We start from the raw sequence: 24,070 nt of genomic DNA, 5'->3' as shown, positions 1-24,070 counted from the left end.
TGGGGGATTCACGTGATGCGGCAGATCGGGGTCTGGCCTTCCGCCTTGAATCTTTAATCTTCTTGATCACTCCAGACAAGGGCCAGCAGGGAACTTCTCGAGATCAACCTTGAAATGTCAGAACGACCTTCGACTCCACCTCCACAGCCTGAGGGCTCTGGGGCAGGAGTACTTCCCCGCGGTCCGATCACTCCAGAACAGAAGCGCAGGATGGTGAGTTCTTTTGCGAAAGGATGAATATGACCCACGGTCAGCTCATACTAACGCAGTTGCTGGTAGGAAATTAACCGCATGAAGGCAAAAGCTCTCCGAGAACAGCGCGAAGCCGAACTGGCCCAAGCTGCTCCTCGTGCCTCGCAATCCGCTCAAGGAGCCAAGCGCTCGTTCGCTACTATGACGGCATCCAATCAGCCTGCGAACGTGCGCGATGCTCGCGCAAACACTTCATCAGATCGCCCGGATTCGATCAGGCCAGCCCGCAATTTTACAAGCTATGTCGACTATGACTTTAGCAAAATGACCGATACGAAGGGTGGATTCTTGACCCAGGAAGATGACCCATTTAACAAGCAACTTCATGTCAAAGATGATAAGGAGGAACAAAAACCTGCAAATATGACACAAAAGGAATGGGAACGCCACCAAATACTTCAAACCCTAAGGCGGAACCGTGAAGGGCCTTTCGAACCCGGTCTAAGCGTGCTGGATGATAAAAGCAAGCAAAAAAAATGCCGCGAATGTGGTAGTATTGAGATTGACTGGAAATGGGAAGAAGAACTAAAGTGTTGCATCTGCCATTCCTGCAAAGAGAAACACCCTGAGAAATACAGTTTGTTGACTAAGACCGAAGCCAAAGAAGATTATCTCCTCACAGATCGTGAGTTCTTATACCGATTGTGTTTAACATGAGCGATTACTGACCAGCTTCTACAGCTGAACTCCGAGATGAAGAGCTACTTCCCCGTTTGGAGCGTCCTAACCCACACAAGTCTACATGGAACAGCATGATGCTATATCTACGATACCAAGTGGAGGAGTACGCATTTTCAGAGAAGAAATGGGGCTCGACAGAGGCACTAGACGCCGAGTTCGAACGGCGGGAAAATGACAAGAAGCGACGGCGGGAGGCTAAATTCAAAACCAAACTGCAGGACCTCAAGAAGCGCACGCGCGTGGAGGCATACCGACGCAATCGGCAAGGCGCTGCTGGAGGAGAATTCGGCGACGATCTCGGCTCCGGGAGGAAACATGTTCATCAATGGGGTCGGTCGGTTGACAATCCAGAGACTGGGATCGGTGTCAAAACGTGCGTAGACTGTGGGATGGAGGTGGAAGAACTCGAGTTCTAAAAGCGAGGTGTACCATAGCATTATTCATGAGGCCACGAGCAATGTAAATTTCGAATTTATCATGATCTGCGGATCTGTTATCTAGTCAAGTCTCGTCTCCTAGTATAAGTTACATCCTCCGTGCAGAATGTATCCGGCATTATTTACTTACCGTGCAGATATAATACTCTTAATGTTTGGGGCAAAAGGGTGGTTGTGCAAACAGAGAACTTTCTTGAATGTACATCCCATCAAGATATATAGATGGCGCAAGTTAGGATTGAACCAGGTGATTGACCCAACGAGGCAATTTGAGAACATTGACATTGATATTGAGACCTGCAAGTCACCTTAAAATCTCATACAGTAGAGCAAACAGTCGTTACATAGATAGCCTGCATACAGAGAGGATCGTAAAAATGGTGACTGAGATATCAGGCACCAATAGTGATATCAAGCTCACATATTTTTTATTTTTTTCTTCCTGACCTCCTTCAGTAACTTTGCACAACAAATTTCACTTACTCTTTCTTGAGCTTCTTGTCGTGAGAACCTCAAAAACGTGGTCAGCTCGTCGTCTCGACTCTCTCATATTTCCCCATTCAGCAGGCGGTCAGCTCACCCCAGCCAAACCAGCCAAACCACCTTGACCATAACAAAAGAAGGCACGTTCATCTTCAACTCGATTGCTTCACCTCCCTCGTCTCCTTTGGATCTTCTTCCTTAGGACCCCACTACCCACAGGCTGACTCGGCGTGGAACGCGGTTCCTTGCTGTTGTCGCCCATTCGGGGACTCTTGACTCGCTTACCGCGGATACGATTTACGGGAATCAGGAGAACCGAAGCTCACACCTCACCTTGACGGCCGACCGATTCACCCACTGTTAGGTGGCCTGCTTCGCCTTCGGCATCTCCTACATCACATTTAACTCCCCGGGCCTGGACTGTCCTGAAACCGTTCATGTCTTGGCAATCCTCATCAGCTATGGCTGGGGTCGGAGGAATGCCCGGTGCGATGGGTGACTCGAATGGGGGTCCACAGGGGACGGAATACACATTGCAAGGTTAGTTAGGATTGATGTACTTTCTGGATTGCCATTGACCCATGTCTGTACCTAGGTGTTATGCGCTTCCTGCAGACGGAATGGCACCGACACGAGCGCGACCGCAACGCCTGGGAGATCGAACGTGCGGAGATGAAGTCTCGCATTGGCAGACTGGAGGGAGACCTACGAACGAGCAAGCGCCTACACGAGTCTCTTGGCAAGCATGTTCGGCTGATGGAGACGGCGCTCAAGAGGGAAAGAGAGAAGGTGAAGAAGCTCTCCAACAACGAATCGATTGAGGACGTGAAGGACCCCAAAGAGGCGGCGCGTGAGAGCGTTAATTTCTTGAGAGGTAGGTGACTTGGAATTTTACCAGAGAACGTGTCCTGAGTACTAACTGGATTGTTCATCAGCTCAACGCTCCCAGCCAAGCCCGTCCCTCGAGAATGACCAGGATCCCGCCAACACAAATCTGCACAAAAACCCATCGGAAGATGACCTAGATAAGGTTCGAGGCTTCTTGTCCAAGGCTTCGCACGAAATCGCGTACCATGTCATTCCTTCGTCTCACCCGCCCCTTGATCTCAACGACTCCGATCTTTCCAGTAATCTCTACGGCAATCAACAGCTGTCGCAACAGAATCTGGAAGAGGCATTTATCCAACAGCAACGCCAAAAATCGAATCATGTTATGGCGCGCGAAATGGCTGTACAGAACCACCAGCCTGTGTCCAACCACTACTCTGACAATGCTATGGCTGGAGGTCAGAACCACTATATGCCCCGGGATAACATGGATCGACGCCAGCTAGAACATCAACAAGCTCCTATCCCGGCGATCGACAACCGGAACCACACATACGAACAGGGCCTGGTTGATGATCGCCAAAACCAGGCATATGAGGTCCCGGGGCCTCAAGTAGTTCCCAAGGAAGACGTGAACCCACAGAACCAGAAAGAGGAAAAGACCGAGGATGTGGATGGCTGGAACTTCGATGAACCCGCAGAGCCAGAGCCGGCAAGCGAGCCCATCCCGCCCCACCGGCCTGATACTGATGCCTTCCCCAATGCTAATTTTGTACGCTCCGAGGAGTCTAAGAGCGGATCTCTCCCCCACCGAAGGAAGGGATCCGGATCAAGGCGAAAGAGCGACGGTGCAATCGACGCTCGCGAAGCGGGTGCGACCTTTGGACAGCAGCAGGATTCGAACTTCAAGGTCCGCTTTGCCTTACGCGGTCACTTAGATGTGATTCGGTCTGTCATCTTCACTGGTGGCGGTAGCCCTTCAGAACCCGAGATTTGCACTTGCAGTGACGACGGAACGATCAAGCGATGGATTATCCCAGCCACCTATGGCGGCTTTGGAGCCCATGGCCCTGGTTCCAGCAATGACTTGGATATTACCAGCTACTTCACTCACCGTGGACATGAAGGTGCAGTAACCTCGCTTGCTGCTTGTTCCCCATCACAAAATATCTCCAACGGCGGCCGTGTTTTGGGCGACGGATGGGTATTTTCAGGTGGCCAAGACGCCAGTGTGCGCGTGTGGGAGCGTGGGCGCGTTGACCCTAAAGCCACTTTGGACGGACACAAAGAGGCAGTCTGGGGACTTTGTGTTCTCCCAGGTACCGTGGGATCCGTCTTTGGTGACTCAAGCAACCAGTACGGTGGACCGGATCGGATCCTGCTAGCCTCCAGTGCAGCGGATGGTCGCATCCTGATCTGGGCTGTCAGCGCTCCTCCTCAAATCTCATCACCTCCGGCTGGATCCCGCCGTCAAGGTGGAAGCCGTCGGGCGAACTCCATATCCTCCGGTTCCAACTTCCCATCTTCTCCTCAGCCCAGTGTCGCTACAACCACACCCTTCCATTACACCCTTGTTCATCACATTTGCCGCGCTGAATCTCCCGCTTCAACATGCATTAGCCCCCTGTCTCTTGCAGGCGTCAACTTTGTTGTCTCATACTCGGATGCCTCTATCCTTGTCTACGACACCCGGACCGGCGAAGAAATCGTGGGAATGGCGAGTCTCGAGACGTACGATGGCACGCCTTCTACTGGTGTGAACTCCGTCGTCACCACCACCATCGGCTTCGATGGAACCGCTAGCTTGGACCCTAACCGGACAATGGGCGAGGAAGAGGTAGTCCACGGTGCTACTGGATCCAGTAGCATTGAGGGCGTGATCATCAGTGGTTACGAGGATCGATACATTCGGTTCTTTGATGCCAACAGTGGTGAGTATCAACGCCCAGTTTACCTCAAACAATATGCTAACCCTTCATGATGTAGGTCAATGCACATATACCATGCTGGCTCATCCTGCAGCAATTGCCGCGATGTCATTGTCCCCCGATGGACGCGAGCTTGTTTCAGCTGGCCATGACGCAAGCCTGCGCTTCTGGAACCTTGAGAAGCGCAGCTGTACCCAGGAGCTGACAAGCCACCGACTGATGCGTGGTGAAGGTGTATGCGCCGTGGTCTGGAGCCGTGACAGCCGTTGGGTTGTCAGCGGCGGCGGGGACGGCGTGGTCAAGGTCTTCTCACGATAATTCAAACGGTGAGGTGAATCCCGTGTATGATTCTCTCCTTTGTGTATTTCCTCACCTTCCTCTCGTCGTTTGCTATATGATCCCATGACCCAGATAAGCGATTGGCCGGACCAGTTCGAGCATTTACGACGGTGTTCCAAGCTGCATGGCACATGATACTTTTCTACGTGATTTTTCTCTTCTTCGAAATATGTACTTTATACTTCGACGATAGCATGCCGTTTCACAGTGATTCCCTGGCGTATGTCAATGTTTTGTTCCCTATAAAGTTACTGCTTCGGTACATGTTCAGCTTCTATGCGGATTGGAACAGATCTTGACTTGAGTGCTGTTGTCTTTGTGTCTGTGATGAGATCTTGCTTGAGTCCCAAGTGCAACTTGATAGGCTTTTGATATGATCTGGATTTTTGTGTTGTTTATGGTGTACGGGGATTTCCGTTCTGCTTGGTGTCTTGCCTGTGCCTTGGACAACGACATATCGACTTGTATGTGTATAACATTTGAAATCATACCCGGATGGATTGAATATTATTTATTCCCTTTGGTTAGACCGTAGAAAACGACACAGATGTTAAAAGTTCTCCGTGATGGAACACAACTGTAGCAAAAGGAGGTATCATTTGATATTGGCATTATTTCAAGTCCGTGCTTTCATGCATATGTGATCTTATTTCGCCGAGCTCCATGCATCCTTGAAAAGCGATCTCAGCCGCTTCGCCTCTTCTTCGTCCTTCAATCGCTGCTCCAGGTAACCTTGCAGATCATCCCAGAAAGCATCCGTCCGCAGAACCTCCTCGCCACTGGGACCAACAGCAGCCTTAGGCGGCGATTCATCCCGCTTCTCCTCCACCTCCGGCTGGGCCACTGCAGAGTTGATTACTTGGGCGCCGCCAATAATCATCACTCCAATCTCGACTGCCTTGCCACCTGCCAAAACTGCAGGCTCGTCTGCTAATACCTCCGCCAGGGTCTTTCCTGTTCCGGTCACTGGCTTGCGCTTGTACAGGATCTTAATCTTGTCTAATGGAACTTGTCCGCCTTGGGCATCGGTGACGCGCGCTTGCACGGCATCCCGGAGATCTTGGATCGAGGTGGTTGAGATAGGGGCGTTGGAGATGGTGAATTCGAGGGCGGGATTGCGAGCAGACTTCATACAGACATTGATCGATTTCGACGAGCCTGGTGCCTGTGCGGACTTCACTTTCTTGGGCATTGGGGGGTGCGGGGCTGAGAGGCGGGGGAGAGTGTACTGTATTTACATAAAGGCATCAGAATGAAGTTCTTCCGTAGATGATATTGAGTGAAGCATCGCAATCAAAACTTACAGGAACCCGAAGTCCAACCTGCTCCGGATCGAATACATGGTCAGCGCGGAGCTTGATAGGTCGGGAGTCCAGTGTGGACAAGAAGGACTTGGTAAATGTCAGTTCCGACATGGCGAGTGATGTACGGAGACTAGTTGAGATCTTCAAAATGAATAACAAGAAGAAGAACCAAATATGGGGAAGCTGGAGAAGTGGATGTTGTTGTTCGCAGTTCCGCAGCTGTTCAGTCTGTGTCGACACCTAATTCTCCAGGCCGAAACATCTATCTCACACCGCCTTCTGTACTTTTCTTACTGCCGCCATTCACCGCTCGAAGAAAAAAAAAAGACGGGAAGAAATCGCAGCTCCCAAGACGCAGACATACCAAACGTTTCCATACACGCCAATCTTTCACAATGGGTGTCGGTCGCCGTATGAAGAAGCAGGGCCCTCCGGCCCCGCTCGACGAGTCGAAAATCACAATGCTCAAGAAGCGGAAGTCTGGCAGTGCTGAGGCGCCTCCGAAAGCTGCATCGGCGAAGCGTCGGAGATCCGACGCCGATGAGCCTGTGACGAAGAAAGATGCCCCGAAGAAGAAGAAGGTCAACGCCGCCGCCAATGTCGCACCTACTAAGCCTGTCAAGGCCGACAAGAAGAAGCAATCGACTAAGCCTAAGCCTGTTCCTGTGCCTATGTCCGACGATGACGAGGATATGGAGGATCTCGACGATGAAGAATTTGGTGACCTTGATGGAGTCAGTGAAGGTTCAATGGATAGCGACGACCGGGTTGAGGGTCTCTCCGATCTGGAAGATGACGATGACAACTCCGTTATCGACTCCGACGATGAAGGCCATACTCGCGAAGCTATGTTCTCTGACGACGAGGACATGTCTGATGCCGAGGAGAGATTGACCGCCGCCAACATCGAGGGTCTGTCCCGGAAATTGGATCTTGAGCAGCAGGCAGAGGAAGAGGAGGCCGAGGCTGAATTGCAGGAGGCCGCTTTGCAGACTAACATCGCCGGTCCCGATGTGTTCGCCGACCAAAGCCAGCAGGGACTCGCACCTGACCTGCAATTGCTTCGCCAGCGCATTACCGACACCATTCGCATCATGGGCGACCTGAAGACTCTCGGCCAAGCCGGCAAGTCGCGTGCCGACTACATCGATCTTCTCCTCAACGATATCTGCACGTACTACGGTTACACTCGGTTCCTCGCCGAGAAGCTGTTCAACCTATTCACCCCCATGGAGGCCTTTGCCTTCTTCGAAGCCAACGAGACTCCTCGCCCCGTCGTTATTCGTACCAACACTCTACGAACCAACCGTCGCTCCCTCGCCCAGGCCCTTATTAACCGTGGTGTTGTCCTCGAGCCCGTTGGCAAGTGGTCCAAGGTCGGTCTGCAGGTCTTCGAGTCTCCCGTCCCTCTGGGTGCCACGCCCGAGTACCTGGCCGGTCACTACATTCTCCAGGCTGCTTCATCTTTCCTCCCCGTCATGGCTCTCGCTCCTCAGCCTAATGAGCGAGTTCTCGATATGGCCTCTGCGCCCGGTGGTAAGACAACATACATGTCCGCTCTGATGCGCAACACTGGCTGTGTCATCGCAAACGATGCCAGTAAGCCCCGTGCCAAGGGTTTGATTGGTAACATTCACCGTCTCGGCTGCAAGAACACCGTCGTGACGCACATGGATGCCCGGACTGCCTTCCCCAAGGCTCTGGGTGGTTTCGATCGTGTTCTGCTCGATGCTCCTTGCACCGGTACCGGTGTTATTTCCAAGGACCCCGGCGTCAAGACCTCTAAGAACGAGCGCGATTTCCTTGCCATCCCTCACATGCAGCGTCAGCTTCTTCTGGCCGCCATTGACTCCGTCGACCACGCTTCTAAGACCGGTGGATACATTGTCTACTCCACTTGCAGTGTCACAGTGGAAGAGAACGAGGCTGTTGTGCAGTACGTCCTGCGCAAGCGCCCCAACGTCAAGATTGTCGACACTGGTCTTGGGGACTTCGGTAGCCCCGGTTTCCTCAGCTACATGGGCAAGAAGTTCGATGCCAAGATGGCACTTACTCGCCGCTATTTCCCCCATCGCGAGAACGTCGACGGTTTCTACGTCTGCAAGCTTAAGAAGACCGCCGTGACTCCCGTTTCCAAGACAGATGATTCTGCCTCCTCCGCGCCCGCCAAGTCTGGCTCCAAGTCTGCTCGAAGTGCTGCCTCAGCCGCGTCCACAGACGACGACGAGGTGTACGACAAGACCCCCATTGTCGATGAGAATGGCGACGCTGCCGACTTCGAGGGCGGTGCCTTCGCTTCTTTCGAGGATCCCGAGGACACTGAGCGTATTGCTCGTGCTGAGCGCAACCGTATCCGTCGCAAGGGTCTTAACCCCAAGGGAGTCCTGAACAAGCCTAAGAAGAGCAACTCAGAGGCCGCACCCAAGACTAGCGAGTCGGTTCCCCCAACCAAGGAGGAAGAGAACAAGACTGCTGCCTCCAAGAAGTCTACTAATGAAGGAAAGGGCGAGAAGAAGACTGTGGTCAAGGGCAAGGAAGACAAGAAGCCTGTGACCAAGTCCAAGGAAGAGAAGAAGACCGAGGCCAAGGAAAAAGGCGAGAAGAAGGATAAGAAGGCCAAGAAGGCTAGCAAATGATCAATGAGCTGATCGTCTATTTCTCTGTGTGTGTATAGTTTTCTTCGGGCAAGTCAAAAAGCATCATGTATTAGGGCGGGGCCCGGCGCATTGGATATACCTTTTGTTCAATCAAGATCAAACTGTGTTTCAAAAATGAAACAAGTGCAATGTAAATGTAAACGACTGTAATGATTGTGCTGAATCTATCAACGATCTATAACCACAAATAGGTGGCATCCGTATATAACCAAAATGAGGGAATAGAATGAAATCGCAACTCCCCATCTAGAATCACTGCTCGCTAAAAATATCAATGGATGCAAATGTGTTCTTCACGCGAAAAAGTTCAAACCAAAACGCAACTGTCCCTTTATACTCCGTGCCAAGCAGATATCTCATGCACGATAAATCTTGATAACCTTTTTGACATCTTTGCGACACATCGGGCAGAGACTGACGAGGTTCGCGCAAGTCACACAGGAGCAGAAATGGCCACAATCAGCGAAGACTGCGTCCATTTCTTCGGTGTAGCAGATCTGGCATAGATCCAACTCTGCATCGGCCACTTCCCAGTAGCTGATACCTTTGCCATGGCGCTTGCCGTCCTTGAAGCCACCCACGTACTTGTTGCCAGTGGTCTTTTCGATATAGGTGCCTTGCCCGTGGCAGACATCCTCGACCCAGTCACCGTCGTAGGAGTCGCCAGTGGGATAGTCAAGCTTTCCTTGTCCGTGACGTCGGCCGAAAACGAAGTCCCCTCTGTAGACCATGCCCGTGCTGGATATGTGTGTGCCCTTACCATGGTGGTACCCCTTGAGGAAGTCACCACTATAATAATCGTTTGTGAAGGTGGCTTCGATGGTCTTGCTTCCGGTGAAGCCCTGGATGGGATGACGGCGAGAGTCTGCCCACAAGTACTGAACTAGACGGTCAGGACTAGTGAACGATCCCGCAGAAGCAAGTTGAGAGCGCCTGTATTTTGCATTAGAATTGATAAACTTGTGTGTATTCATGGGATTTATACTCACTTGTCTTTAGCCAACTTGTCTCCGACGATGAAGCAGGCTCCGTGGGGAACCACCACATCTTCGAACGTGTCCGCTGGCGAGACCGTGGTGACATTGGCGCCATCAACTCGCTTCCACATGAGGAAATCTTGACGAATACCTCTCTTCAAATGGCGCCTGATCGATGCTTTGACGTTGGAATCGAGCTTTGAGAAGAACGAGCCAACAGTGCGGAGGACCTGATTGTCCGCATCGAACATTTGAATGAAGTAGTATGCATGACCAACAGGCACCTTAACTTCAGGGACAGTTGGTGCCTGAGGCGCAGATTCTGTCGAGCGTTGTTCGGCCGCAGAGGCTGGAGTGGGAGAATAATCGGTGGTTTCGATTGTTGAAGTGGCCGAACCAGCAACCGCGGCTTCTTGGTCGTGAGCAGTAGCCACAGCGAGTACCATTTCACGCTCTGCCCTCTCAGCTGAAATGGCATCATTCTCCTGGGACGGAGTGGCCAACAGAAGTGATTCATCTGAGGGCACAGGTTCAGAGGTGATATCTGGCTGCCGGCGGGAGTTTCCTGATGAGCTAGCAATGGCATCACCTTCTGCTACAGACGACACATTAGCAGAGGCTCCAGGTATTGAGACTCCAACAATGCTATCATCGGTCTTGTCGTCTGCAGTGGCAACTGTAGGAGGGTCGGGGATTGCGAAGAATTGAGCGTCCTCTAAAACAACTGTTAGCTGGATGGTGATAATATTAAAATGAATAATCTGCCTCCACTTACCCTCTGAGATAGTTTGCATCCAGAAACGGATGGTGCTCAGTGAAGAATCGAGTGGAACATCCAAATTGGCAGTACTATCAAATACCAGCGATGATCCAGATGGAGCTGAGGAGTCCCCTATCTGCCAGAAACGGATCCGTTCAGGGCCAATTGGCTCAGAGCTTGCAGATTTCCATAGCGCGATCTTCTTGCGCAGGTCTACCAGCCGTGACGAACGGGGCAGAGTCATATACATGACACTCTTTATCGCCTTAGCTTGCGCCATGAGATCGTAGGTGTCAAACAGGCTCGTCAACTGATCATACTCTGGTAGCGAATAAACCTCAACCTGGACATCTTCGGCAGGCTTCTCCCCAGCCTGGTACACGCCAGTTTCGTAGTACCGCTTCAAGGCTTCGGACGCCTCCCAAGGGCCCTGAGGGCCAGGCAACAGCTCTGAAATCATGTCGCCACGGACATACATGGCAACGACGGGTACATCGTGCCCCTTCTTGTAGTCGACAGATTGAGAAGATTCGAGACCAAGATGGGGGCCCATGGCAGTCTTTTGAGTCAAGCACTCTACACGGTTGTCGCTGCCGTCATCGAAGGCAAGCCATGGGGTGCCCGGGCCGGCTGGGCGAAGAATGCTGAAGAACTTGCCCGAGGTACGGCGGCCGCGGTGGACAACGTAGCCATAGAGGACATACTGACTGCCCTGGCCATCAACCACCCATGGGGCTAAGTCTAACTCCTCATCCATGTCCACCTTGTCATACCGCAGCTGCCAACGCTTGCCCTTGTCCAAAGTATGGCGTCCGAACTCCACTTGGAGAACTGGCGGGAGCGACCAACGCCCGGGCTTGGTACTCAGGTATCCCTTGACAGCTTCGCCAGATGATTTAGCTTGATCAATTGGCATATAAAGGCGGGAGTTGAAGTCTGTGGGCAACATGTTCACGGTTTCAGACGTCATGGTGCTCACGATCGGACTGTCAAACAATCGAGCAAACTCCGTACCAGCCTCCGTTCCATTTAGCTCGAGCTCCAGGGAGCGGCGTAGGCGCTCCCAGAATTCAGACACGTCATTTGAAAACTCGTGCAAATTCCGGAGAGTGGTTGTGACAGCATCGGTATCGACGTAGCTTGGAGAAAGTGTCCGGCGGCGCAGCTGCCAGAGGAGCTTTTGAAGAGCATCGCAAAGAGGCTTAGGCCTGGCATCGGCATTAGTAAGGTGTTCAAGGACATCGACACCCTGAATGATCTTGCTAAGTGGGCCAATGTGTAGCCATGAAGCTAACCCAGCCACCTCTGGGCTGTGATTGATGACTGAATCACCCAGAGGACGATAGCCAGTCAAGGCCATGCTATCCCAAGTGGGCTCGGAGTCACTTGGGTGCCACCAAAGAGACTTGGTAGGATCGTTGACCACCCGAATATAAGCGTCGAAAGCGAGCGTATCGTTGTTCAGGAGGGCACGGTGTTGACCGCGACGGCGGGAGTGGATTTGATCCCATGGTCCGTGGAAGTAAGTCCACCCCCAGTCTAGGTTGTGAGGGTTGAATTGATGACAAGATGACTGCATCCATCCTGTCCGGGGCTCTTGCGGATTGTATACAATGACTCCAACTTGTGCGGGTACTCGCCAAGGGCCCGAGGATCCATCATGACTGCTTTGAGCGGCGTTCCCAGCGGCAGGATACTGGGATTTATAATCTTTGAGCCAGGCCGCCGCATCATCGGTAGCCGCCGATTTCAGGTGGACTTCTGGAGTGCTGTCGTCGAGAGAGGCATCGGGTGCGCCTCGCCGGACGGAGAATTCTGTCTCTGGAAGTGTATCGTCCGGAGTAGGCATTGTGGTGGAGCACTCGAGGTAAACGCTCAAGGCATTTACATTGTTCCCCCGAGGGTAGAACTTGATTCGCCACCAATATCCGCCAACAAATGCTGCGGGGGAACGAATGGTTTTGGCGCGATTGGGGTTTTCGGGTGTACCTCGAACACCCTTGAACGTCCACGTCAGGCGAGCCTTCTCTGCGGGAATATACTCGGGGTCTCCGAGTTCCCGGAAGAAGTTGTTTTCCCAGTATCCGTCTATTTATGGTCAGTGGCTTGTAGCTTTCATTAGGATTTCGAACATACGATCCCCAGCACTGTAGTCCGAGTCACCCCCTTCAATCTCCTTCATCTCCTCCTCATCTGGAGTCGTTGTGTCCTCCTCGTATTCAGCCCAGTATGCATGTTCGATCTCTTCTGAAGGCTGGGTTGGCGCAGGCTGAGAAGTTGGAGACGTTGATTCGGACGAGGCGCGTGGGTTTGCATTAGAGGGCAAATTGGGCGACTCCATCTCTGGTGTACTGCCTGGAGCATTGGCCGCCATTAGGTTGCTCCCAGCTTCGGTGTCGGGGACCGATAGCTGTGAGTCGGTCACCAAATTGGGTAGAGGGTCCATGGCCGTCGAATCGGGATCCCAATACTTCCAAGGGATGAATTCTAAGCCAGACACAAAACAGCAAAATGGTACACTAATCAAAGGGTAGTCGAAAACGAGATCCGGTCTCACAAGATTCAAAAATCAGAGACTCCAACAGGCTGTATGGTTGTATATAGTGTAAAGACTGGCGATAAGCCGTTATCGGACCACGCGAGATATGTGGAAATCGGAGAGCGAGAGCGAGAGAAAGCAAACAGAAAGAATGAAGAAACCGAAGACAGAGACAGAGACAAAGAGAGAAGAGAGGGAGAGAGGAAAAGACAAAGAGAAGAAAAAAAGAAGGAAAAAAGAAGAAAAAAGTTGGGGAAAAGATAAGAGAGTCCGGGGGGTCTCGGGGGCGGTGGGTCTCTCTGCCTTGGGCTTCTATACTTCGGATTCAGGCAAATGAGGTTGGATTTTCACGCTATATTATATTGCTGATATGCTAATTGCTTCTGTTGGTGTTCTACTTTTGGTTCTTGCGTCTCTTGTGTCTTGTCTCTTGCGTTTCCTGCGTCTCTTGTTCTCTGTGTGCCTCCTGATCGGCAGCCGATCCGAGAAATCTCCACTCAGGGCAGCCAACCTTAAATAGTGTGGCAACTCGGCATATCAAGTCCGAATTCTCTCCCTTTGCCACTGGTGGAGAACGCCACCCAGGCCCGATAATCGGCGTTCCTGTATGCTTATAGAATGACAGGAGTTGGGCGCCGTCAGACTGGGTCAGGACTGAAACAATTGCGCGATCAGAGAGCCATGATTGATCAACGCTTGTCGACTGGAATAATTAGCAATGATTGGCCCTTGGGAGCAAATGCCTCCTGGATTGTAGCTCGTAGTATCCCGATGGCTTGGCACCACCGCAAAGGACTCGATAGCCTTGCGTTCAGTTCTGGGATTCCGCACGAGCGAACGAAGCGGCCACAATCATGGGGAATACTGCAGTAGCCTCGGCGTATACCTAGTGGATAATTAGCCTCTACCGCATGCAAACATTTGGAAATTACTGACCTTGACCGATTTCGCATCTGCCTTGATCTTGCCCCAGCTCACCGCTTCATCCGGCCGTGCGCCCGCATCGCTACCGTCGAACTCCTGCGCGGTGTTCACATATACTGCATGTTCAGCTCCGTTACGCATCAGGCATGCATTGGCGATGTGGTGTTTGACCACGCCGCCACCTAGGATAATCATGCCAGCGCGCGTCGCCCGCACTGCCATAGTGTTAATGCGGCGGACATCATCCACGATATCCACCCGGAGTCGCTGTGGAGAGGACTTGAAGGTGTGGAAGTAAAGCATATCACCCAAGGATCCATCCGTCAGGGCGGGACAGAACACGGGGATTCCGTTCCGGGCCGCCCAGTAGAGAACCGAATCTTCGTGGTTGATCTCTCGGCCCAGCCGCTCGGTGATGCGGCTTGGCGTCCAGTGAAGCTCGTCTTCCTCGTCGCCCGTTTCACGCGCCTTGACCTTGGCCGCCTCCTGCTCCTCCAGCATCTTATCCAAAATAGGAACGACCCAGTCCTCGAAGGCACAATAGTTGTTGTTGGGAACAAGCAGGTTGCCGATGCGGTTGAGACCCTTGGCACGGAGTCCAGCACCCGGGGTGGTGAATGATCCGAGATACGTGGGTGCGAGACATTTGATAAGATCCTCCTCAACACCACCCGCAGTGGTCACAATTGCCGACACATGCTTGTGTTTCACGAGATAGCGCAGGGTATCACGAAGGCCAGATGAGATCAAATTCGAAGTAAAGCCGAGGAAGACGGTGGTTTTATTTCCAGTTTCGGGGTCACGGAAGGCGCGCTAAAAAGGACAGGTCGTAAGATTCTAAAATTGAGGACTTTGATTCAAATTTAAGGCTTACCATCTCGTTGATGATGCGGGCGGCCTCCGCGACAGCACTGCCCTGGAACCCTGTATAGGCTAGGTTGTCCACCATCTCCGCTACTGTAATATCCCGGCCCTGGAACTTGTCGAAATCCACGCCGCTCACTTCATGAGACCCTTCCGGAACGGGTTGGGAACTCTGGAGAACAGACTCCGTCACCGAGGCAGGGACCGCTGAGGCCTGGGAAGTCATGGCGATGGCAAGAAAGGACAGTAGTGAAAAGAAAATGAAAGAGAAAAGAAAAGAGAAATGCAGTCAATGCAGTAACGATATCAATGTAAGTCTTAAATGATCAACAGGAGGGGCAACTCCGATCTTTTTTTTTTCGGCGGGGAAGCATCGATTGCGGCCTGAGGCAGAAAGGGGCCTAGGCCTGTCTGCCTCAGGCCACAAGGCAGTAAGGCCACACGGCACCAAGGCACTAAAGTCGCGAGAGGTGACAGATTCCACGATTTCGGTTGTTCAGGGTATCAACGACTGTAACACCTCTAACAGGGGTGTTATTCTTGAGGCTTAATGTCCTGTATCAGATCGAACTAATATCCCATCGCTATCTTCTATTTTCCTACTTTTCTCCCACATTGAAGAATTGAAGAATTGAAGATCGCGATAGAGTTTGGGAGGCGCCAACACCCCCCGAACCCACCGCACTAGTCCCGCTGCGCTTTAGTGCCACCCCTTGAAAGTCTCACTTCCTTTCCTTCAATAATCCCTCTGTCTGCTTCCCATACCTGCAAGGAGCTTCGGAGGATTCTTGGTGAACGTGTTTCATACCTAGGATCCTGCACGTTCCCTTCAACCTCATCAACCACCCCCGGCTTTCGGGTTCTGATCTCCAACTGTCATCAACAAAGAGTGCCGTGCTCTGATCTGAGACCATTTCCCCCAAACTTGGAGATACGCCTTGCCTGATCGGGTATTATTACCTAATCCAACGCCTGGTCCGTGCCTGTCACGTGAAGACCCTCGTCCTTCTCCAGTATGTGAATGGATTCTGCATTCCATTAACCAGCTGTGCTGTACTTGGTGTTGGAGGCGCTAATCAATTTACAGCACATAGCATGACGTGATAATGTCAAATCGATTCCCTCCATCGTCCGGGTTCAATTCCCGTGATCGTTCTCCGCAGCGCTTCGGTCGTCCACCGGTTGGCCCTCGTGGTCCTGACGATGGCCCTGCCCCGTTTAGAGATCCGCCCCGTGGCCCTCGCGCCTTGGTCGACTCGCCTCGGGGTCACTTTGGAGGTCGTGGTAGGGGTTATGGCCGCGGTGATTTCCGTGATCGAGACAGAGATCCACGAGACCGGGACCGTGATTTTCGAGACACCCGCGATGGCCCACCGTTTCGCCGGGATATGGACCGTGACTGGGGTCGCCGTGACCGTGACTTTGACCCCCGAGACAATCGCATTGGCTTTGGCCGAGGACGCTCCAGGTCACCGACGCGCGACTTTCGTGATATCAGAGATCCCCCAGGGCGCGACTTTGATCTAGGTCGGATCCGTCGCAATTCTCGAGATAGCATCTTGTCCGCATCTTCAGGTGGCCCCGATGGCCCACCCACCAATGCCGGTCATATCAATCGAGGAGGCATGCGAGGGCGCGGCCGTGGAGACTGGGAAGGTGGACGCGGTCGAGGCCGGCCGCCCTTCCTCAATGACGATCGCGATCTCTTCCGCCGACGAAGCCGATCTCGCGAAACCTGGCGTGGACGCCCCGATCGAATGATGGATCGTGACCGAGACCGAGATTTGGACCGTGATCGTACCCTAGATCGGGATCGCATGATGGACCGAGATCGTGACCGGGAACCCCCGCGACCAAGAGACCGAGACCGAGACCTGGATCGCGACTTGGACCGTCGAGACCGCTTTGATCGTCGAGAAGATTGGGAACCCCGGCGCCCTGATCGCGAGGACCGAGATCGCCCAGTCGACTTCTGGAAACGTGACCGTCCCCCGAGCCGTGCAGAAAGCCGTGCAGCCAGCGGTTCGACTACCTCCTCACATCCCCATGCAGCATCGGCTAGTGGCCCAGCTCCAGTGGATCGACCCCTCGAGCCCCCGGTGGACCCAAGCCGGAAAGCCTCGATCATGTCAACTGCTCCGGCACCAGAGCCGGTACGAGAGACCGAGCGCACTGAAGTGATCCCAGCTCGCCCAGAGGCCCCCAAGGAGCCCCCACTTGTTGTTCGATCCTCCCCGCCTCCAGCTGCTCCTCAGGTGCCCGCCTTTGGCTCCGTATCAGCTCCTATCCCAAGCACAGCTGCCGATAAAGAACCTGCAGAACAGCGAACGGCCCCAATTCCCTCTCAACCAACAGGGAAGGACCGGAATGAAGTACAACGACCGATGGTTCAACCCCCAACCGGCCCCAAGGCGGAAAGAGGCGATACCTCAACTCTCTCTGAACCTCGCAATCGTCCTGAAATACCGTTGGAGCCCGCAAATCCACAGGGAGGACCTGCACGTGCGCCCAAACCATCTCCAAGTATATCCGACTTGTCACCACCCACTGCCCCAGCCGCGATGTCCAAGCCGAACTCAGTCTCTGCGCCAAACGAGGCTTTCGGGGTCCGCAGATCGAGTTCCCTAACCTCATCTCCCACATCCACACGACATCCGCCACCGGTTTCGCGCGCAGCATCCCGCGAACCATCTGTGTCACCTCGAGTGCCCTCCTCCATTATCCCCACTGGACCTAGAGCACTGCAACGGCAGGCCCCATCACCACGCGGAGGAAAAGGCAGCAAGCCATGGATGCATCCTGGCTACCCCCGGACACCATCTGTTTCTAATGCGCCTCCGAAGCAGGAACCTATCGATCATGGTCAGGCTGTTATTTCTGTTGTTAAAGACACTCGAGACGTCCGGAGACCCCCGTCTCCCGTTGCAGATGAACCAGAGAGTGGTGAAATTGTTCCTCGTGAAGATGAGAAAGCCCGGTCTCCGGCTTCTGATTCAATGAAACTCCCGATTCGCCTTAGTCCTCAGTTGGATTCCAATGTGGAAGACGGTGAATTGAGCGAACACTCTGAGAAAGGCGGCAATGAAGAGGAGCCTGCCATGATGCCGGACTTTGGACGTTCTAGTGACGAGGAAGATAGCGAGAATGTCTTCACCCAGGAATATCTCGAAGAAAGGAAACGAATTTTCGAAAGGGACATGGAGTCACTCCGAGCCGAACTGCCTCCTTCTCCTCTGGAAGACCCGACGATTGTATCTCTTCTGCTGAAAATCCAGTTACTTGGCATGTTGGCCAACGAAATGTCAGTGGAACAGCCAGCAGAAGAAGCAGCGGAAAAACCGGTACAGCAATCCGTGGAACCCGTGCCATCAGTGGAGGATGAAGAGACAACCCATCCTCTCAGCAGTGAACGGGTGGTCTCCTTCGCCCCAACGCCGACTGAGCGTGAACCTGAACGTGAACTGGAGCGTGAACCGGAGCCGGTTGTTGAAACTATCATCCCCCCTGTGGTACCCAGTGATGAAGTTACTATCGACAGTCTTCCCTTCTTACACTCCGGCCCTCCCACTCCTCTTTCGGATTTGGAAGTGTACCATGATAATATTGATATCCAGAACCGCCTTAAGAACACCTTCCTTGACGAACTTTCCAAGTCACAGCAAGAAGTTTTCAAGAAGAATGCAATTCTTCGGGAGGAGTACATGTCTTACTACAAGTCTTGGCGATTGGCCATCTGGGAGCTAGACCGTCTGAAGGACAAGAAATCTGATACCCCGGCGCCAGCCTCGCCACCGGTCTCTACAGTACCAACCACCCCAGCACCGAACCCGGAAGGCCGTGAAGGACGACGCTACAAAGGAAACAGCGAGCTCGATTTCCTCAACGCGCTGAAAGCCTCTGAGATCTCGGCTCAAGAAGAGCTCGAACGCCGACGAACTAAAATGGCTACTGCTCGGCCTGATTTGGGACGTGAGGCAATCATCCCAGACATGCTCGAGCCGCGTGAGGAGAAAGCCTGCGTCTACAAAGATGTCAACAATATCATTGAGTGTAACCGGGCCATGGATGTTTTCGGATTCCTGCCACCTCCCAACGATTTTACTCCGGAGGAGCACATCACTTTCACAGACGCCTTCATGGCATATCCCAAGAAATGGGGCAAAATCGCGGAATCTCTACCTGGGCGCACTTATCAGCAGTGTATCATTCACTATTACCTCACCAAGGAAGAGATTAAGTACAAGGCTAAGCTCAACAAACGCTGGAGTAAACGCAAGGGGGGACCTCGAAAGGGCGCCAGCGCCCAGCGGCCCAAATCCAACGCCCTGATTGCTGACTTGAGCGTCGTCAAGCCTGACTTTGACGGTGAGGAAGCACCTCCCGCTGTCACTGACACTGGTCGTCCACGCCGTGCTGCGGCTCCCACATTTGGTGATTCTGGCGAAGTGGAGGGCGGACCAGCCGGCCGTCGTGCCCAGGCTGGCCGGGATATTGAACCAGTCGAAAGACCGCCTGCTCGACGTGGGCGTGGTGGAGGCGGTAGTCGCGGCGCCCGGCGTGCGAAAACCATGCAACCCGACCAGAAAGGTCAGGTCCTGGCCACACAGGACACCTTACCCCCGCCTCTTCCTGGAACCGAGATGGAAATGATTCCAGACAACATTCCATGGGGGCTAGAGGCAAGAGGAGGAGAACGTATGGTTCAAGAACCACTTCCAGCAATGCCGCGAGGTAGGGCAGGACGTGGACGCGCAAAAGATGGCGTCTATGTCTTCGAGTCTACCGAGATCGACCCTCCTATGGCAGTCAAGCAGGCTGAGACGGGCTACGGGTCCATGCAACCGACGAGCTATTGGTCTGTGCCAGAACAGCGTGATTTCCCTGCCTTGCTAGCACACTTTGGCCGTGATTTCGAAGGTATCTCGGGTTGGATGAAGACTAAAACTACGGTGATGGTATGATATGAAATCATTCGTTTCTTGATATATCTTATTGAATGGCCAGCTAACACGAATACTACAGGTCAAAAACTTTTACCAGCGTCGCCTGGACAGTGGCCACAAAGATTTCGAGTTGATTCTCACAGAGGCCGAGGAAAAGAAGGTTCGCGGTGAACTTACGGGGCCCCTTCCCATTCCGAGTGTTGCGCCCAAGCGACGATACGAGGCGACTCCGTCTTCTATCATTCCTCGCCCTCTCGCCCCTCATGGCGATCCCATGGCCGAAGTGGACGAATCCCGGTTCTCCTCAAAGGTCAAGCCTCTTGCCCTCTCGCCACAGCCTATGGCCCCGCATGGGCGGCCAGCGTCCGAGAAAGATCGCAATGCTGCTCGCTATCAACCACTTGCGCAAGCTTCCACCGCTTCTCCAGTGCCATCAACTGCAACTCTCATTGAAGAGTCAACTCGGGCAATCCGCGCACAGAACGCAGGCCAGGCTCATCGTTTGCAGCAAGGTCCACGCCTTGGGTACTTCACAGAGGACAGACGAGACTCTTCGATCCTGCCTCATTCAACGTCCCGTGCACAGGATCTATCTCTTTCCTCACGCCATCCTCCTGGCTCAATGCCACCTGATATGGCTCGGATGGAACCTTTGTCTACACAAGGCTACATGTCTGCGCAGCAGCCGCCGTCTCTTCTTTCCTCGGCTCACTCGCGTCACCCCAGCTTGACCCAGCCTGGCTCGCCCACTCAACTGCCTAGACCTGAACTTGACGTTGCGTCCGTTCACCGTGATCCCTTTGCTCCTAGACCATATTACTCGTATGCAGGTCAAGGACTATCCCAGTCGCCTCGCCCGGGTTTGTCGCCAGTCAAAGATGCACCTCGCCCGAGTGTCACTCCTGCTCCTGATGCATCTCGCCAAGTGCCCGCCAAACGGTCCAACATCATGAGTATTCTTAACGATGAGCCCGAGGAGCCTCAGCCGCGCAAACGATTTGCCAGTGAGCAGGCTCCGTCTGCCGCAGCTTCAGCCTCAAGTGCAGCAGGAAGACCTGTTTACCAGACTACCCCATCGTCCCGCCATGAAGACACCGTCATGTCGGGTATGCCGCAGAAGCCCTCTAGCTTCGCCCAGCAAAGCCAGTATCAGCCATCCTCTCGCGGATATGCGGAGTACCCTGGATATGGCCCCCCTCAGAGTGGCTCAGGCACGTCGGCAAACAATGACTGGATGGCCCGGTTCGATCCGCGGGCGCAACAAACCCCTCCGCAGCCTCAAGCCCAACCGCCACCAGTGCAGCAGCAGAGCAGCCGTCCTGCGGCACCTTTGGCTTCTCAGAGTTCCTATGCATCTTATGCTTCAGCCCCTGGCCAGTCTTCAGTGCCTTTGACCAATCTCTCGGCTCCATCGCCAGCACCGACTCCCCCACCCCAAACCGCCTCTCAGCGGTCGTCCTATCCTAACGTATTTTCTCAATCATCTTCTGCCCAGCCGCAGCCGCCTGGAGCCTCTGGCTCGCGTGAGATGGCCTCTCAGCCCCCATCCTATCGAGCAACATCACCTGGTCCACGTGCCTCTATGGCGTATGGATCGCGACAGGAACCACCTGCGCCTACGCAGTCTTCCGCTAGTCTGTATGGTGTTCATCCGCGCCAGTCTGGAGTGCAATCATCGTACTCAGCCGCGTCCACGCCAAACCCAGTCCAGTCGCATAGCTATCAACAGCATGTACAAACCATGGTCAGTGGGTCGCATCAGCCCCAGTCCCACCGCTCCACTCCTGTGACCTTGCCCGGTGGTCCCTCACAGTATGGACGTAACACCCCACCTCCTCAGTCTCAGCCTAGTCGATCAATGGCGTCGCTGGCGAGCCTTGGACGCTCGTATACTCCTCCATCTGCTATGCATCCCTCCATAGGTGGAAGTGCCATGGGTGGTTATGCCCCTCCCCCACAATCTGTGTCGGGACCTGTCCCACCACATCATCAGCGGCCTGGAGCGCCGGGCTCCCTCGGTGAGGCTGCTTCTACCCCCACACATCACCGTGTTTACAGCCATAGCTCAACCCAAGGCGGACTACCGGGGTCGTTGCCACCGCATTCGCAACCGCCTCGTTAGAGGTTCCTGTTTGATTATGGATGTGCTGTGTGAAACCCGTCATGTGATCGGTTGTACATTACGTTTCTGTCTTTTTACCTTTTTGTTGTCTAGCGTCCTGTCGTCTTGCCAGTGAGGATTCTCATTTGATCATGGTTCATATGTATAACTAGATGAATGATTTATGTGTGATTAAATTGTGCTCTATTTTGTAAACTATGTACAACTATGAATTCGGTGCCGTAATAAGGAACCATTGTATGTACACTGGCTTCGCATGCCAGTCAAACCCACGTCAGCGATCCATCTGGTTCATATGACTAGGCAGGTTCCAAGGGTCATAGTCCAGATGCACGAAAGCACGATCAACAGTCGGCACACTCTCAATGATGTACTGCAAGCTTTCGCCGACATCATGACTATCCCGCAAGCTCATGCTGTCGTCCACGACAAGATCAACCTCGACATTGAGCTTGTCGCTTGCATAGTACGCTTTCAGGTCCTGAATCTTGAGGATTACCCGGGAGAACCGCATCGTCATGTAGAGCAGTATGCTGTGGTCGTCAGGCGAGGCAGCTGCGCCGGTCAATCGTCCGATATATTCCCCTGCTGTTTGGCCCCAATTCCACATGATGTAGATGGAGAGGAACAGACCACCCAGGGGATCCAAGAACCAGAGGTCTGCAAAGGTGCCAACTGTGGAAATTGTGTTAGATGTTTGTTGCATCCATGGGTAGAGAGAACAGTAGACTTACTCAGCGGGAAGATAATACTAAAGGTGTTGAAGATGACATCTGTCATGGCGTCCTGGGCCAGGACCTGGACACTGGGACTAGGGATCAAGCGACACCAGATCCAACAGAGCAATTTGACAATCACGGTGCCAGCCATCAGCACAAGAGATGGAATTGAGAGCTCGACGACGGTGCGATCATCTCCAAGTAGTTGCTTCACAGACGACAGTCCCACTTGAAAGAAGGAGGTCACCATGATCACCGAGAAGATGAGCACACTGACAGGCTCCAGGCGTCGCCGGGTGATCGGAAATCGGTTGCGATCTTGTCGTCGGATCATGTTGGTGGTCACCCAGACAATGACAGTACTGAGGAAATCCAATACTCCGTCAACAAGACCTGCCAGCATAGACATGGAGCTGGTCATTGCCAAAATGGCAATCTTGGAGCCGAGGAGAGTAACGTTAGCGGCGAAATTGATGCGAATAGCCCAGTTGATGACGCGCTCCTCGGCCTCTGGCGACATCCCTCCATGTGATTCAAAATCAGGCAATGAGCCTTCGTAGCTGTTGTCTTCGGATGCGACCAAAGGAGTCGTCTCATCGGGAATCCGATACAGATTATGTGGGGTGCGCTTTATCCTTCCGGTCTTGGGGTTGGCTGTCTCGACTTCATTACCGTCTGAAGGAGGCGGTTGATGGATTCCGTTTCCCGCGGGATCAAAGTGGTGACACCCATTGTATTCTTCGATCAGATTGTGGGGGAGAGATGAATCCAGCAGGCGGTCGATATAGAGATATTGGGAGATCAAAGAGTTCGTCCGCTTATAATACTCCCGACTTCAATGGTCAGTACCAGTTCAACAATAGCACACGGGGACAAACATCTTCTTGGGGAGATCCTTTAACGACTCGGGCGATCTATAGTAGCGCTGCCTATGCCGAATTAGGACTGATCGCGTCACAGAATCGAAGAACACTACCATTCGTAACGAGGATTACTGTGTCCAATCAACATGGATCCACGTCGCAGGAGTAGCCGCCTTTCGGATACATCGTCATCGAGGTCATGCAAAGCAAGGCTTGACGTGCGCGTAGGCAAAAAGTTCACCAGGCGCTGGCCCCTAGTGGAGAGGATTTCGCGCTCAAGCTCCAGGCTCGGGCGCCGCGGGCGCAACACGGGCGGGGGCGAGTCGGAAGGAGAAGACAGGGGAAGAAAAGGCTGAGAAGACATGGTTGTTTGTAGATGAAAGCTCCAGAGATTTGCGCTGAGTTACCGCGTGCCGACACCTTGGCATTGAGGCATTCACCGGCCTTACG

The 24,070-nt window shown here is 53.3% G+C and overlaps 8 protein-coding genes across 8 annotated transcripts; 4 read left to right on the top strand and 4 right to left on the bottom strand.

The window, feature by feature from the left end:
• Positions 1–114: 114 nt before the first annotated feature.
• On the top strand, positions 115–2,217 carry rad14 (DNA repair protein RAD14; the record flags this gene model as incomplete). Its single annotated transcript, XM_022627171.1, has 4 exons — positions 115–213; positions 280–877; positions 934–1,306; positions 2,073–2,217. 4 exons carry the CDS (start codon positions 115–117, stop codon positions 2,215–2,217), a joined length of 1,215 nt encoding a protein of 404 aa, XP_022492299.1.
• A 97-nt stretch (positions 2,218–2,314) lies between these two features.
• On the top strand, positions 2,315–4,927 carry PENARI_c002G07673 (cell differentiation and development protein Fsr1; the record flags this gene model as incomplete). The annotated part of the gene is made up of 4 exons (XM_022627664.1): positions 2,315–2,393; positions 2,449–2,727; positions 2,789–4,612; positions 4,668–4,927. 4 exons carry the CDS (start codon positions 2,315–2,317, stop codon positions 4,925–4,927), a joined length of 2,442 nt encoding a protein of 813 aa, XP_022492993.1.
• A 667-nt stretch (positions 4,928–5,594) lies between these two features.
• On the bottom strand, positions 5,595–6,363 carry PENARI_c002G11343 (uncharacterized protein; the record flags this gene model as incomplete). The annotated part of the gene is made up of 2 exons (XM_022627912.1): positions 5,595–6,176; positions 6,253–6,363. The coding sequence occupies 2 exons, from the start codon at positions 6,361–6,363 to the stop codon at positions 5,595–5,597; spliced, it is 693 nt and encodes a 230-aa protein (XP_022492810.1).
• A 284-nt stretch (positions 6,364–6,647) lies between these two features.
• PENARI_c002G04951 (rRNA (cytosine-C5-)-methyltransferase NOP2) lies at positions 6,648–8,888 on the top strand (the record flags this gene model as incomplete). Its single annotated transcript, XM_022627475.1, has 1 exon — positions 6,648–8,888. The coding sequence occupies one exon, from the start codon at positions 6,648–6,650 to the stop codon at positions 8,886–8,888; it is 2,241 nt and encodes a 746-aa protein (XP_022492452.1).
• Positions 8,889–9,265: 377 nt separating this feature from the next.
• Positions 9,266–13,092, bottom strand: PENARI_c002G01344 (putative MATH and UCH domain protein; the record flags this gene model as incomplete). Its single annotated transcript, XM_022627223.1, has 4 exons — positions 9,266–9,842; positions 9,899–10,601; positions 10,662–12,734; positions 12,783–13,092. 4 exons carry the CDS (start codon positions 13,090–13,092, stop codon positions 9,266–9,268), a joined length of 3,663 nt encoding a protein of 1,220 aa, XP_022492234.1.
• A 904-nt stretch (positions 13,093–13,996) lies between these two features.
• Positions 13,997–15,199, bottom strand: PENARI_c002G09326 (deoxyhypusine synthase; the record flags this gene model as incomplete). The annotated part of the gene is made up of 3 exons (XM_022627787.1): positions 13,997–14,071; positions 14,122–14,922; positions 14,984–15,199. The coding sequence occupies 3 exons, from the start codon at positions 15,197–15,199 to the stop codon at positions 13,997–13,999; spliced, it is 1,092 nt and encodes a 363-aa protein (XP_022492548.1).
• Positions 15,200–16,079: 880 nt separating this feature from the next.
• PENARI_c002G06772 (MYB DNA-binding domain protein) lies at positions 16,080–22,038 on the top strand (the record flags this gene model as incomplete). The annotated part of the gene is made up of 2 exons (XM_022627587.1): positions 16,080–19,928; positions 19,996–22,038. The coding sequence occupies 2 exons, from the start codon at positions 16,080–16,082 to the stop codon at positions 22,036–22,038; spliced, it is 5,892 nt and encodes a 1,963-aa protein (XP_022492664.1).
• A 274-nt stretch (positions 22,039–22,312) lies between these two features.
• On the bottom strand, positions 22,313–23,984 carry PENARI_c002G02411 (cation diffusion facilitator family transporter; the record flags this gene model as incomplete). Its single annotated transcript, XM_022627300.1, has 4 exons — positions 22,313–22,713; positions 22,773–23,590; positions 23,636–23,686; positions 23,734–23,984. 4 exons carry the CDS (start codon positions 23,982–23,984, stop codon positions 22,313–22,315), a joined length of 1,521 nt encoding a protein of 506 aa, XP_022492764.1.
• Between the last annotated feature and the right edge of the window lie 86 nt (positions 23,985–24,070).

This window comes from Penicillium arizonense (assembly GCF_001773325.1).
Source record: "Penicillium arizonense strain CBS 141311 chromosome Unknown PENARI_contig002, whole genome shotgun sequence".
In the NCBI taxonomy this organism is placed as follows: Eukaryota; Fungi; Ascomycota; class Eurotiomycetes; order Eurotiales; family Aspergillaceae; genus Penicillium; species Penicillium arizonense.
Note: the sequence above shows the minus strand (reverse complement) of the source record. Positions and strands in the feature narration are given on the sequence as shown.